At 27.9% G+C, this 15,557-nt stretch overlaps 2 protein-coding genes and 1 long non-coding RNA gene across 21 annotated transcripts in view; 1 reads left to right on the top strand and 2 right to left on the bottom strand.

The window, feature by feature from the left end:
- The window catches only part of Sls (sallimus), a 94,665-nt gene extending 86,377 nt beyond the window's left edge, over nucleotides 1-8,288 (bottom strand). For 11 of the 12 annotated variants that reach the window (XM_074244853.1, XM_074244859.1, XM_074244855.1 and 8 more), the window contains exons 1-4: nucleotides 8,123-8,288; nucleotides 7,593-7,816; nucleotides 426-465; nucleotides 52-326 (exon numbers count right to left, since the gene is read on the bottom strand). In XM_074244853.1, coding sequence (XP_074100954.1) covers nucleotides 52-326; nucleotides 426-465; nucleotides 7,593-7,816; nucleotides 8,123-8,280 — 697 coding nt within the window. In that variant the 5' untranslated portion in view covers nucleotides 8,281-8,288. Of the gene's footprint in view, nucleotides 1-51; nucleotides 327-425; nucleotides 466-3,163; nucleotides 3,765-7,592; nucleotides 7,817-8,122 lie in introns of those variants that run through there. The other variant, XM_074244854.1, reaches the window with a different exon arrangement.
- A 1,736-nt stretch (nucleotides 8,289-10,024) lies between these two features.
- Nucleotides 10,025-15,557, bottom strand: part of LOC141528688 (uncharacterized) — a 35,672-nt gene continuing 30,139 nt past the window's right edge. Inside the window, exons 26-31 of one of the 8 annotated variants that reach the window (XM_074244866.1) lie at nucleotides 14,676-15,527; nucleotides 13,218-13,406; nucleotides 12,542-13,126; nucleotides 11,986-12,083; nucleotides 10,999-11,179; nucleotides 10,025-10,901 (exon numbers count right to left, since the gene is read on the bottom strand). In XM_074244866.1, the coding sequence (XP_074100967.1) occupies nucleotides 10,792-10,901; nucleotides 10,999-11,179; nucleotides 11,986-12,083; nucleotides 12,542-13,126; nucleotides 13,218-13,406; nucleotides 14,676-15,527 (2,015 nt within the window). In that variant the 3' untranslated portion in view covers nucleotides 10,025-10,791. Of the gene's footprint in view, nucleotides 10,902-10,998; nucleotides 11,180-11,985; nucleotides 12,084-12,158; nucleotides 12,254-12,541; nucleotides 13,127-13,217; nucleotides 13,407-13,477; nucleotides 13,658-14,675; nucleotides 15,528-15,557 lie in introns of those variants that run through there. The other 7 variants (XM_074244867.1, XR_012479432.1, XM_074244868.1 and 4 more) reach the window with 7 other exon arrangements.
- On the top strand, nucleotides 13,372-13,561 carry LOC141528693 (uncharacterized). The gene is made up of 2 exons (XR_012479435.1): nucleotides 13,372-13,470; nucleotides 13,517-13,561. It is a non-coding gene; the product is annotated as an uncharacterized LOC141528693 (long non-coding RNA).

The following is a 15,557-nucleotide window of genomic DNA, read 5'->3' as shown; positions in this document are numbered from 1 at the left end:
TCCAAAAAAAAAAATACTATTACCCCAATTAAAAAAAAAAAAAAAAATTACCATATTGATTTCGTGCATTGCAAGTATATTCTCCCTCATCACCAGGCCCAATTTGATTTATTTGCAGCGTAACATTTCCAGTATTTTCATCATAAGACATTCGAATTTTCTGTGACTCCCTCAAAGGAGCTCCCTTGTGTGTCCAAGAAACAGCGGGCTTAGGATTTCCTCTAACTCTCCCATCGAAAATAGCATTGCCGCCTTGCGCAAACCTTGCATTTTTAAATATCTGCTCGAATATCGGCGGCGAGGGATCTCCAGGCCTTCCAGTAAATCTAAAAAATTTATAAATAAATTATAAGTCTCTTCTGACTTTATAATTAAAATTATAATTAAGAATTTAAATTTTAAAATTAAAAATGACAAATACTCACACTGGTGCCGGCGAGGTTGTCATTACCAACTCTCCTTGCACTGTAAAAAAATTTTTTTTTTATTAATAAAAAAATAAAAATAGTGAAGATAATTTTAACGCGCCCACGTTCCGCCCGATGAATTTAATTTAATGAGTAATGACAAACTTTTTATACAAACTCGTTGATTCAAGTAATAATTACTGGTCTAAGTAGCAATTAATTATAAAATTAAATTACTTAGGCTTATAATAAATGTATAGATAAAGATATTTAATGAGAAATTAGGTCGAGCCCACAATTACAACCTCGCTTTTAAATTTTTACTACTTGTAGTCTAAACAACTTAAGTTTATTTCTTCTTCTTATTTTACAAAGAAGAATATTCTTCTCTGGTTATAACAATGAATCAAATTGATGAATAAATAAAGCTTAAATAACTAATTAACTATATCCTATGTCTAAATTTAAAGCGACAGCGAAGATATTAATGAATCACGTTATATTTAAATAATTATAATTACATCAGGAAAAAAATAGTCGCAGCTGACAGCCAAAATAATCTAGATTAATGGGAATGTATAAAGTATAAATGCATATTTTGTTGATGACCATCATCATCATCATCATCATCATCATCATCATCATCATGATCGTGATCCGAGTTACGTATGTATCACATCGTAGAGGCGATAGGGATGTCAGTTGGTGGAGCAGGGGGCTAATGGGAAGACTATTTTCGTGCGGGACGAGATCGCGTTACCGGGACCCATTTTAGGAGCAACTATCTTTACGCGCGGGCGCTCTACTCGAGTCGTGATGTGGCTCGTCTCATTTCTTCATTTTTATGTTATTATTAAGATTATTATTCTTATTATCATTCTTACTGCTGAATTGTGATATAAAAAAATTATTCCACTCACAGATGATTAATTTTATTTAGTTGCAATTTTTAAATAGTTGGTGATTAAAAGGCGACAATGTTACGCAAAATTGTCAGTCACCGATAAAAATAAAATTTAACGAGTCATCATCAAAAATTTTATTTTCTCTGTGTTTATCTTTGCCAATTATTTTCATAGATACATTATTTATTATTTTTATTTCTTCCTGTTATTTTGTCTGATTATTGATTTTAGCTGATTATTGATTTATTTGGCTGATTGGTTTTATTATTATTTATAAAAATCTTTTTAATTTATTAGTTTGTGCCTGTAAATTTTTTTTCTACTTCATTTTTTATTTAAAAAACTTTCAATTAATTATTTCTTCTTAACTTTTTATTTTTTTCCCGTTTTTTTTTTCCACTTCATTTTTTATCATTTAAAAAATTTTTAATTAATTACTAACAATTATTTCTTCTTTAATTTATCAGTAAATAAATTTTTAAATATTTCTTCTTTATTATTTTACTTTTTGTTTTTCTTCTTTTCTATTTTTTAAAGAAACATAATTATTAATATTTATAAAAAATTAATTAATTATTTCTTCATTAATTTACTATTTATTTTTTTTTTTTTTTATTTTATGAAGAAATATTATTATTATTGACAAATTAACCAATTCTAATAATTTCTTCTTTAATTTATCATTTAATAAATCCTATGAGTTTTTTTTTTTTATGAAGAAACATTCTTATGATTTATTAATTAATTAATTAATAATTATTATTTTTTCTCTAATTTATTAGTCAATAAATACTGTAAGTTTTTCTTTTATAACTCTACTTTTTATTAATCTTCTTTTCCATTATCATAAAAAAATTAAATCATTATAATTTTATTAATTACAACCGTTCATTGATGCTCGATTGATCAGCTGTGCAAAAAGCTATAAATATCCATTGTTTACATAAAAAACTGTTCAATGAATTATTGATTAATTTTATAAAAATAACGCTGACTTAGTTTAACAAGAATGAAACAAAACAAAATAAAAATTTAAAGGTAACATATTATTGTTTAGCAATACTTTCTTCCCTAGCAATATATCAACAGCCATTTGTACGGTGGCATTAATACTTGACACATAAAACACTATTTGTTTGTGACATTAACGACATTTGGCAAGGAAATAGATACATCTAACGTGTTAAAGCATAATAGTATTTGGCAGGCTCATCATTTTATCCCAACATTATCTTTATAAGTTGACATTACTATCAAGTAAAAAAAAAAGAACATATTCTTCTTTATACATTACACGTTTTATAATATCTAATCCGACAATATATAAATAGAAATTTTACGCTTACATCCGTCATAAATTAATTTTAATATTTTTTTAAAATAATTTAAGCGCGCACGTGCTATAAATACCTATAGAAAATGAAGAAATACCCCATTTAAAATTTTGACAGCTGATACTTAAATTTCTAGTAGTAAATTTAAAAAAAAAAATAAAACAACAACCGTAAGCTCAGTTTGAATTTTTTTTTAAGCCGAGCACCGACGTAGAAACGATCTATCTTTAGTTGAAGATGGAGAGGCACGCGTTGGGGCTCTTGCACAAAAATAGAATCTCGGCAAATGAGAGCACCGGAATAAATTTTTCAACACAAATAATTACATAAAGTAATAGAAGTATTGATTTAACAGGATATTATAATAATGATAAAAAAAATATTTTATATTTTATAGATAAAAATAAATAATGTTAGAAAAAAAAGAGGTAATAAAAGAAGATGATATTATAGAAAGTTAATGAAGATTTTTATCACACGTTGATTGATTAAATTCACATATATCTTCGCAACCGACCTCTTTGCTGAGTAGTAATTTGTTGTCTTGTAATTTGTCGTTCACTTCTGTGCTGACTGTATTGATGTTGCATTGTCGACATTTGTTGCTGCTGCATTTGTTGTTGCTGATTAAGCGACGTTTGTCGCTTCATTTTGAAGCTTATTGCGTACCCAACCAGAAGATTATGATGATATTGATAATTAAATAGTAAACCGGTATACAAAATCACTTATTCCTCTTCCTATAATAAATATTTACTGTAGCACCCACAATTAAATCACAGAAGCGTAACCAATTGCACTGTATTTTATATATTTAATTACCTCCTTTTATTTATAATTTATTATACAATAAAAATATCGTTATCGCGTATCAATTATTCGTTTTAATTTAATCAATCAATAAATAAATATTATTTCGTTTTAAATTTTCTCTCACAATTATTAATCAAATAATATATCTTATTTTTAAATAAATAAATAAATAAATAAATAAATATGTATATTTTTTGACGTTTTTTTTTTTTTTTTATTTATTTGTAACTTTTTTAAATAATATTCGCAATGCGTCAAGTCATTATAATCGAAAAAATTCCCCGAGACACTTTAAACCAAGACGTCGATCGAATGCGAATTGCGAGTAAGCCGGTAGCGGGATACGTTCCTCCGGGGAGACGATCTCTCCTACTTGTCGGTGTGTGAGAGCCGGGTTTATAGGAGGGGTAATTTTCTTCATGAAATAGAAAAGAAGAAGAAGATGAAGAAGAAGAAGAAGAAGAACGAGAAGTTTTAGTTATAGAATGAAAACTAACAGTGTGTATGAATTAATAAATTAAAGAAGAAATAATTGATAATAATCATTTATAAATTTTTTAAAAATAATTATAATAATGTTTCTTCATGAAATAGAAAAGAAAGCTTACAGGAAGTATAAACTAAAAAACTAATGAAGAAATCATTAATAAAAATTAATTTTTAAGTTTTTTATAAATAATAATAATTATAAGAATTTTTCTTCATTGACTATAAAAGAAGAGAAACAAAACATAAAATAACAAAAAAATTTATAGCGTGAAGAAATTAAAAAATTAAAGAAGAAATATTTGACAGCAAATTATTTTATCATTTTTTTTTTTACAAAAATTAAATACTAATATTTCTTCGTGAAATTTAAAAAACAGGAGAAGAAATAAAGCGGTAAGAAAAAAGCTTACTGCACATGATTTACAAAATTAAAGGAGAAATAATTGATAATAATTCATTTTTTCATTTTTTAAAAATAATAATAATAACTTTTCTTTATTAAGTAAATAAGGAAGAAAAGAAGAAATAAAATATTAAAAAGAAGCTTGCAGGAAGCATAAATTAAAAAACTAATGAAGAAACAATTAATAACAACTGATTTATAAATAATAAAATTTCTCTTCATGGAATATAAAAAAAGAAAAACAAAAAATTTACAGCGTGAAGAAATTAAAAAATTAAAGAAGAAATATTTGACAGCAAATTTTTTTAAATAAATTAAATATTAATGTTTCTTTGTAAAATTCAAAAAACAGAAGAAGAAAACTCACTACATATGTGAATTAGAAAATAAAGAAGAAACAATTAATAACAATTAATTTTTTTTACAGATGATAATAATAATATTTCTTCATGAAATAGAAAGAAAAACGAATTATAAGTAAAAATAACGAGAAGAAAACTAATAGCATATATAAACTGATATATTGTAGAAGAATTAATTAATAGCAATTAATTTATAAATTTTCTATAAAATAGAATAAATGAAAAATAATTTAAAAAAAAGAAGAAATAATTACTCCCAATTAATTTATTACAGTAAGCTTACTATTTTTTACAAATATTTTTTAATAGTAAATTCCGATAATTATTTATTAAATAATAGAAGAACGGAGTAAAATACCTCAGACGTTCATTCACAAATTAATTTTCTGGTTCTTTATCTCACGCGTGCCCACGCGTGCACTTATTCCCCGTCTTACTTCCTTCCCACCAAAGTAGAGTTTTGTCACCCCTGGACGATTCGCGTATAAACTTACTACGCTACTTTTCTCAGCTCTCTTTATCTACCTTTACTATAAAACTCTTATTTACCATTACATACATTACATATCCCTCATCCATCCTATTTTTTATTTTATTTTATTTATCTTTCTTCCTTGATAAATAAAACGTCCGTGTCCCTATAGTACAAAATAATACACATCAAGCCCATGTAAAATGTTAAAATGTGCTCTTGTCTGTTTGTTGCATTCACCGTAAAAAGGAAGGAAGAAGAAAATTCATGGCGTGCGTGCTTGCATGAACGCGTACGACCGTATGCTCGTTTATTCTACGCTGTAGAAACATACACCTACGTTTTCTTGTCTTGTCTTCAAGAGATTCACGCAAAAACCTCACACTCATGGATTACCGTTGCATTTTTATACATACATACAATAATAATCATAATAATAATAATTATAATCATTATTATACATGTATCATAAAAGAGAGAAATTTGCCCGATTTATTTACTCAAGTTTAATCGCCAAAAATGTACAGGTACTTTTCCAGCGTTTCACATTTGGCCTCTGTATCATTATTATTAATTTTAAATACTTAATCACCGTGCATAATTTATAAATTTTATTATTATTATTATTTTATACTGATGTAATTATTAACATGTTGTTGAATCCTCTGAGACTTGCAATTAATGCTTTAAATTACTCTACGGGTCGTAAATTGTCGGTTCAGAGTAACTCCTCCAGTTGTGTGTAAATTAGATCAACAATTTTTTTTTTTTAAATGAATAAAATGAAAATAAACTCTCTTACTTTTGTTTCATTTTGCAAAAGCATTTATCCTTTTTTTTTTTTTTTTTTTTTTTTCTATTTCTTCTTTTCAGTAAATCTGGTTAGTCCGGTTAATTGTTGTCATAATTATAAATAATAAATGAGAATGGATGTAATGAGTCTTGTTACATTACATGGAAGACGAGAAATCAAAATGAGTGCGACAGTAGATCAAAGTGAAGCTTGAATCTCGTAATTTAAATCTCAATTCAATAATACAATGCTGAGGTTCGCATTTCATTACTTTGAGGATTCTTATTACGTTACTTGCACAATAGTCCGTGTATTAATTTGTTGGCACAGTGTATTTATTTGAAGTACCAAGCTGTGTGATTAAAGATGATACATTTAATACTTTAAGTAAAATTTAAGTTGACAATTAAACGGCTCATCAATTCGGATTTTAAAATTATTCTATTTATCATTATTAAATTTAATAGAATTTAATAGAGCCAAGGTAACAATTAGGCTTGATTTAATTTAAAGAATTTATTATTGAGGTGTCGAGTGAATAATCTTCGTCTCAAGGTAAGATTTACTTTGGTGACGCTCTGACTATTTCTGAGTTAGTGCGTTCACTGTAAGAACATTTTATTGTATATATTCTAACAGAGTCATCGTGGAAATTCTTCTTCTATTTCTATTTCTTCTTTTATTTATTTATTTATTCTGCCGTAATTTATCTCTGAAGAGTATAACGAATTGAATTTTAGATGCAGTTGGATCTTTCGTTTTCATTAGACCATAGATAATAGGGTGGAGCGAATTCTAAAATTTGGGGATTTAAAAATAAATAATTAAAATTTTTTAGCTGGAGTGAAAAAAAATTTTTGCGGGTAGAATTTTTAGCTTATAAGAAAATGAAATTTTTGAAAAAAAAAAAAAGGAATTTTTTTGAATTACATTTTTAGGTGGCCTACTGATTTTTTTAGATAAATCATTAATTTATTTTTTTATAATTTTTGGGACAATTTTTTTTTTTGACTGATAATTTTTGAAAAAATATAAAAATTGAAGAATATAATAATTTTTAATTATGAATATATTTTGTTCTAAAAATTAGCTAAATATTTTTTAAATTGTCAAAAATTTAATTTTTTGTATTTAAAAATTTTTTTTAGTCATTTTTTATTTTTTAATAAATTTCTATATTTTTAACATTCCCAAAATGAAAGAAGTAAAAAATTTTTTTCATAAGTCTTTTTGGCACTAGTAACGCAAAATATCACTTAGTAGAATTAATATAAGGTTACGTCGTGTCAACTTTTTTCTTAGCATAATAAAGATTTTATTTATTTTTACTAACGAGAGTATCTCGCCCATATACATTTCATTCCACTTCTCACTTTTCTTCTTCACTCTCATCTTCAATCTGATCCTTTGCTTGTTCTAATAATAGACCTAACCCACCAACTTTTAAAAAATTAAAAAATTCATATGAAGCGTGACAAAAAATGAAATAAAAAAGAAAATGTGTATCAAGAAAATAATTGTAACTTAACTCGATAGTTTACGAGAGCAATAAATTATAAAGTTAGTACGCAATAATTATTTATAAATCCCCAAGGATTTGGGTCTTTTTATTACCTGGTATTTTAAAGTGACGAAAAAATTCTGGACTACTGAAACTCTCGTACGTTATTTTATTAGTGGAATAAAATTCTGGATAACTGTAATCTCCGTCACTGTAGGCTTCTAAGCGTCTTGTTATCTCGTCGTAATTACTTTGTGATGTATCTTCACTATCGATGTCTTCTTGATCGTACGAATCTTGGATTTTAGTTCCATAGCAATTGTCTTTATCGTTTAATCTAATTTAAAAAAATTATTATTATATTATATTATTATTAAAAATTTTTTTTTAATAATTTTTAATTAAAAATTTTTGTTAATAATTTTTATTGAAAATTTTTGTAAATAATTTATTAAAAATTTTTATTAATAATTATTTATAAAAATTATTATAAATTAATAAATAATAATTACGAAATTTTTATTTCTAATTAATTAAAAATTTTTAATAAATTATTGTCAGTTAAAAATATTAAATATTAATTATTAATTATTAAAAAAAAAAAAAATTAGCACCAAAATATAATTATTTTTATTATAATTACCTATTATTTTTATTTTCTTCTATTTCTAAAAAATTCGTCTCATAATTTCTCAAAATATTTAATGAGTTTCCTATTGACGTGAAAATATTACTCAAAGTGATATATTTAGAACCTTCTGTTGATGTCTCAGTTGAGTCTGCATTTCGCTGATGATTCATGCATGCTTCTAAAATATATATTATATTTCTTTTACATAATTGTTAACTACAAAATTGTTTTTATTACTAAAAACAATAACAATGATAAATATCTTCAAAAATAAAAAAATTATTCAACCAAATAAAAAATAAAAAAATACAATCGTTGGCATACATTTCTTCTCGCGATAATTTTGCCGATGAAATTTCTATTTTAGTTCCGTACCACCTCCCACATTGTTCCGACCTCCTGGTGTGTCATGTAAATTTCTCAAATATCATTTTTTATTTTAGCTTTACTTTACTAAATTCTATAACGTAATCCGCATTACGAGTTTACACAAAAACGCAATCATTTATTTTGCATAATATCAAACAGCGCAAAATAATCTTTTTATTGGCCAATAATTCAAAGAATTTTGTTTTCAAAATAAATAATCAATAAATTTCTAAAAATAATTTGATAAAAAAATTAATGAATAATTTAAATGAAGAAATAATTAAATAATTAATTTTAAAGTACTCGGAGTAAGTAATATCAAAGCACTTTACACCTCGTAAAATGTTCTAGGCCGTGAGGTTTGATATTTTTCCACTTATTTTAGGAACGACGACTCACATTATCCTATACGCATTCCAAGATTACCTTACAGTCTATTTTAATACACGTTTAACCGTTCCCCCCACATATATATGCACTCTTAAATGTATCTCGAGTACATGAATCTCAAGCTCATGTTTTTTACATTTTACTTATTTTTGTTAATTTATTTATAACCATCAACCAACAATTTATTCATCATCTCAAACTATATTACTCACCCGAAATTACTTTTAAAAATAAAGAATATACTTACCAAGTATTTTTGTCACAGCAACAACAAAAATAATTTTAATTTAATTTTATTATTAATACTTATTCTTCTCAAATATAATCTATATTATTAAGATTCTATGTTAATAAAAGAATAAAACAAATTTTGTCTCCAGGATGGGCTTTTAAAAAAATCTCGAGATACATAATTACAAAACGACCTTGTATCTTGTAAATTATTGACATTTTTAAAGATATAAGCTCATCCCGATGTTACACTCATCAAGAGCTTTCATTTGAGTACCCACATCAATTTTTTATATATTTCATATATTTTATATATTTATATATATGAATATATATAAAATATATAAAAAATGACATGTGGGTACTCAAATGAAAAGTCTCGATGAGTGTAACAACGAAATGAGTTTATATCTTAAAAAATGTAAATAATTAAGAAATGACCTTGTATCTTGTGAACTATTGACATTTTTACAGATGTAAGCTCATTCTGATGTTACACTCATCAAGATCTTTCATTTAAATACCCACATCAATTTTTCATATATTTTTTATATATGTGGTATTTGTGAAATATATAAATATATAAAATATATGAAAAATTGATGTGGATACTCAAATGAAAGCTCTTGATGAGTGTATCATCGGGATGAACTTATATCTTTAAAAACGTCAATATTTAAGAAAGTATAGTGCAATTTAACAAAAGTCATTATTCAATAAAGCAAAATTTTATTTATTTATAAATAAAATGCAAATTTAGCAGACACATCACCAAAAGCATAATTATTAAATAATAAATATTAAATTCTACATTTACTTACTATATACAACTAAATAATAAAAATATTAAGAAGAAAAGAAAAAAATATTAGTAAACAGTTTATAGGATAAAGGAAATAAACATTACACCATAGTACCCAATAATATTTTTGCAAAGTAAGCACACATTTATTTACATAACAGTAACGAAGATTTAAAGATTACAGCTTTTATTTACTCGTTACTTTATTATTTATTTTTTATTTCTTCTTTATTATTTTTAAACTGTGTGCGCAGTTATGATTATGACTAGATATTTTATTATTATATATTTTTAATCACATCGGTTAAAAATCAAGTGTCTTAAGCATTTCGCTCGCTAGTAAATCATTAAGATCAATAAATTAAACCAAGCGATACAGAGAAGAAATAATAATTTTTTTTTGTATTTTAATCACACAGATTTAAGTACGACGGTACTTAATTTTAATTATTTGTCTTATATAAAAAATCTCATTAATTAATAATAATTATAATCCCAGTGTCTAGTTTATTTTTGTAAAGATTTAAGTTAGTTGTCTACGCCAATAAATTTTCCTTTCATTCACATTTAACCATCCATCAAAGCATAAATTTAATAATTATGACGTAAAAGAGTCTACGAAAAACAGGGCACATTCTCTACATAAAGAAAGATTTATCGTCTACATATAATAATAATAATAATAATAATAATAAGCAATTATTTTTTAGCGAAATAATTAATATATAGTCGGAAAATTAATATTTTACTCGTATTTTCATTTTTAGACTATTTAAAGTAAATATAATAATAGATATACAGAAAGCTTCACTTTTAATTCCACCACCACCACCATCAAATTAATTAAGATTATTTAAAAGAGCTTGCAGGCCCAGTAACCATGTGTCCATTACTTAGTGCCGTAGATAGATCGTCTATTACCTGGGACTTGGAGTGAAGATGATGTTGTGGTTGAACCGAGGTTGTTTGTTGCAGTGCAAACATACGTGCCAGCGTCAGCTGAAAATTTTTAAATTATTGTTGTAAATTTTTTGAAGATATTTTTTTTTTTTTTTTTTTTTTTATGGGAAGACTATTTATGCCTTGATAAACTTACATGGACAGGCACAAGGTATTACAAGACGACAGACTCCATTTCTGTAATAAACTTCGTAGTTAACAGAGTTCTCGACAATCCTTCCGTCTTTGGACCAAAGAATATTGGGCTGCGGTTCTGCTTGAACGATGCACTCAAATCTCGCAGTCTGACCGCTTACCACAGCAATATCTCTCAGTGGCTATTAAATTTAACAAGTTTGATGTAAGTAATTATTTATTGAATTAGTTGAAAGAAGATGATTAATTTAAATTTAAATTGTGGGATTTTACGCACTTAAAATTGTTTGAAAATTCATTTTTTTTTTACTTTATTTTTTTTAATATATTTTAAGAGCTTTCTTTAAAAATCAGTCGGAAAAAAAAATTTTTTTAAAAGTACACGGAAAGAACAAGAACGGATGACACAGGATATCATTCCAGATTATACTCAGTGATATCTGTAGTGAAAAAAAAAATTCAGATAGTAGCTAGTATAATCCAGATTACAATGAGTATAATCCAGATATCACGCAGTATAATCTGAATTATACTAGCTACTATCTGAAAAATTTTTTTCACTCTAGATATCACTGAGTATAATCTGGAATGATATCCAGTGTCACCTTGTACTTTTTGTGTAGCTCAAGATTTTAAAAAGATTTTCAAAATTGTAAAAAATTGAATTTTTGATTTTTAATTTTATTATTTTTTTTTTTAATTAAAAATTTTTTTGATTGAAAAAGAAATTAGAGAAAATTTTTAAGTTACTCTTTGTTGATGAAATTAGAGAATTTAATAACTGAAAAATTTTTCTGTGTAAGTAAATTTTATTTGACAAGAATTTTTTCACTCAAATGAAATTGAAAACAATGAAACTCTTTAAAATTATTTTTTTTAGTTCAAACATTTTTCTTTTGAATTGAATTAATTTTTTTTTTTTATTCAAAACACTTTTTACAAAAAAACCTTTTTTCTCATACCTAAATTAAAAAAAAAAAAATCTTACCGTGATAAAAAGTGGAGCTTTCTTTGGCAAAATATCTAAATAAGGCTGAATAATTTCTTTCTGCCCGGAGTTCCCGTTGCTATTCGGCCACGGCGACTCTGCAAATAATAACCAAAAAAAAAAAATGAGTAAACCCATGTCCTAGCCGACCACCAAGGACTTAACATCCTTACATCCCGAGGGGAAGACACTCAATCAGTTATTCCTAGCACCCGTGGGCCCACGAATTTTTCGGAGATCCCTCACTATAAGAAACATTCACCAGAGCCTACATATATTATAACCCATTTAACATAACAAATTCTTAATTTTCAATTAAAAATTACAAATATTTAAACATTGCAGCGTAGCAAAGAGTCGAAGCTTTTTTTATGCAGGCAAAAGATACCCAAGACGATTCCAGATTTTGCAGATGAGGTTAATGCGAATTAAATAATTTTATTAATGAATTTTTTACTAAACATTAAATATTCGTATTTATAATTAATTCAATTACTTCATTTCATTTTTTTTTTTTTTTTCTAAATCTCGAGGGGATGAATACGCAATGAGATACCTGCGATGGAGTCAACGTTGCTGGGTGGCCCCGTAGTAGCGCTGGAGTGTCTGGGTGAGAAACTAGGAAGACTAGGGCTGAGCGACATCGGCGACGGCGTTGTTGGGTCCCACCTGGGTAAGCTGGGACTCTGGGGAATCAATAGACTCGGAGGTGGAGGCATAACTCCACGTTTTTTCCAACGAATCGAGTCCTCGGCCTCCGAAAATTCGCTCTCGGATGTTGGCTCCCACTTTACGGTTTTTCCGGTGGAAAATTTCGAAGGAGAGAATTTTTTCTGCTGGTTGTTGATGTTATTGACATTGTTGTTAATATTATTGTTGTTGACGTTGTTGTTAGACTGCCAGGGAGTGCGAGTGAACCCATTCTCTTGGCGATTTGTAGTGAACTCGTGGGAAATCGGAACTTCGATGTCACTTGAACGTCGCTGGCCTTGGATCGTTTTATTGCTGCTGGCAATAGTCTTCTTGGATTCTCCTGGAAGGACGATTCCAAACTCGTATCCGAAGTCGTACTTGAAGTAGATCAATCCCGTGTCTGGATCAATGTGCTTGGTTCCTGGATTTAATGTCTCGCTAATTGGTACTTTCATTTTTTTTTTTTAATTATTGAAGGTAATAATAATAAATAACTCTAAAAAATTTAGATTAATAAAATGATGACGGAGATTTTTTACCATATTGGGACATCCGTTTTTCTTCGCGATAAGCTTGAGACTGATCGGTATCCTGGTGGTGCTTTTCCGGCGGGTGTTTCAGAATCGGCTTGCTCTGGTGCTTCAGATCGGACTGGATTTCTTTCACAAACTTTTCCGTTTTTGCCTTGAAGCTGCTTGTCATGTCCGTCATGTGCTTCGATGCTACGTCTGATTATTATAAGCCACTTAGACTTTACAACCAATTTATTTAAAGGCAACAATTTGAAAAGTTGTAGAGAGAGAGAGAGAGAGAGAGAGAGAGAGAGAGAGAGAGAGAGAGAGAGAGAGAGAGAGAGAGAGAGAGAGAGAGAGAGAGAGAGAGATAGGAGAAAACGAAATAAAAATAATAAAGAGAAGAAAAGAAATCATAAGACTAACACCAAGTGGAGCTAACTAGTTTTTTTCTGCTAAATCTAATTCTAATCTCCATGATGCGAAGCGATGATAAATTATTTATTAAAAATAATTATCGTTATTAATTGTACAAATGTAAATTATCAGTCAGTAGATTATTATTAGGACGTACAATTTTTATGGTTAACGGTTTTTGTTGGAAATTTTTTATTTGATTTTTCATTAATCTGTTTTTTTTTTTTTTTTTTAATTTTATGTAGCTTCATTAAAAATAAGTTGTATAAGTCTTTAATTAAATTGCACTGTACGTTTTTAACTATTGATGTTTTTAAAGATATAAGCTCATCCCGATGTTACACTCATCAAGAGCTTTCATTTGAGTACCCACATGCATTTTCATATATTTTTCATATATACATATATATAATATATATAAATATATAAAAAATTGATGTGGGTACTCAAATGAAAGGTATTGATGAGTGTAACATCGGAATGAGCTTATATCTTTTAAAATGTCAATAGTAAAACACAAGATACAAAACTATTAATAGAAAAATAATTTAAAAAATAGGAAAAAATTTTTTATAAATTTAAAATAAAAATAGTGATTCGAAAATTCATTTAATTGTAAAAAAAGCTTGAAGTGCTCTTTAAAATATTTTTGTAACAATTTTAATTTTACAATTTACAATAAAACAATTTTTTTTTGTTTATCACTCAATTTTACACTTATTAAAAATTGTTTAAGATTATTTAATTAGATTTGCAATTAAATAAAATTTGAAAGTTTATCAAAAAATAATTTATTTAAATAAAAAAATTTAACCACGACTAAAACCGCTAAAAACAATCAACTCAAACGGTCTCAAGGTAAAATTAATAAAATTTTCTAATTATCTTCCCGTAAATATCTTAACCCATGAAAAATCAAATTATCCATTGAATCAATCTACCCGTTAACCACTTACCTAAACTAATTAACTCAGCGAGATAATTAACCTGGTTAACTTTTTTTAGCCGACAAAATTGTACAATCCTTATAATGAACTACTTATAAAAATAAATATCAAGATTTCTTACGATTAGCAGCATTCTTGATGTCACGATTACTCACAAATCCGTATTGCGTAGCCGCGAGATCAGTGAAATTATCACCAATCTTTTTGCTTTCTCGTTTTTTATTATCAAGAGGCAATGTGGAGCAGTCGTAGCTCCTGCGATTCTCACGCTTAAATTTCTCACTTTCCTGGCGGAGTTGGCGCAAATGCTGATCGTAAGTTTGAGCCTCAGCAGTTCCAGCCATGAGAGGCGGGCGATCAAATTCCATGGGAGTGACAACTCTCTCACCAGATTCACGAGGTGGAGGAACACTGGATGATCTGGGCGGCTGAACTTTTCGATAATGCGGATCATCAGTGTCACTCTCCGCTGGCGCCCACTTAGGCCTTATTTTTCCAATGTCCGCGTCGCTCTCGTAGTCCGACTCGCGAAAATGACCCTGGACAAATTTTTTGGGGGTCGGCACTTTGAAAACTGACGGACGATTTTGTTGATCGTCACCGAATTTAATAACGCGACTAGTTTGTTCAACGGTGACGATTCTTCGAGTGTTCTCTGTTGACTCGTCCATTCGCACGGTTTTCTTCATTTCGGTACCGATAGTGCCGCCGCTGTGGTAGGACGGCACTCCAGAGTGGCCCTCGTAAAACGAATGGGGCCGTGGCGGAGCAAAACCAATCTCTGGCGGCGATCCAGGAAGCAATACAGATTTCTGACGCATCGGAATTGACTTTGATCCTGATGACACTTGCGTTTTTTTATCTTCCTTTCTAATGCAACTGTTTTCTCGCTCCAGTTTTTCAAACTCCATCTTCTTTGCCAGACACGACGACTGCGATACCGCGACTTCGGGTTGCGGTTTCATCGGTTTTCCTACGAGAGAGTCTCTGAGTGATGATGTAC

Source organism: Cotesia typhae, unplaced genomic scaffold, assembly GCF_013202065.1.
Source record: "Cotesia typhae breed Kobodo isofemale line unplaced genomic scaffold, CoteBio_Ctyphae contig_44, whole genome shotgun sequence".
Lineage (NCBI taxonomy): Eukaryota > Metazoa > Arthropoda > Insecta > Hymenoptera > Braconidae > Cotesia > Cotesia typhae.
The sequence above is the reverse complement of the archived record's forward strand: the minus strand, read 5'-3'. Positions and strand labels throughout refer to the sequence as shown.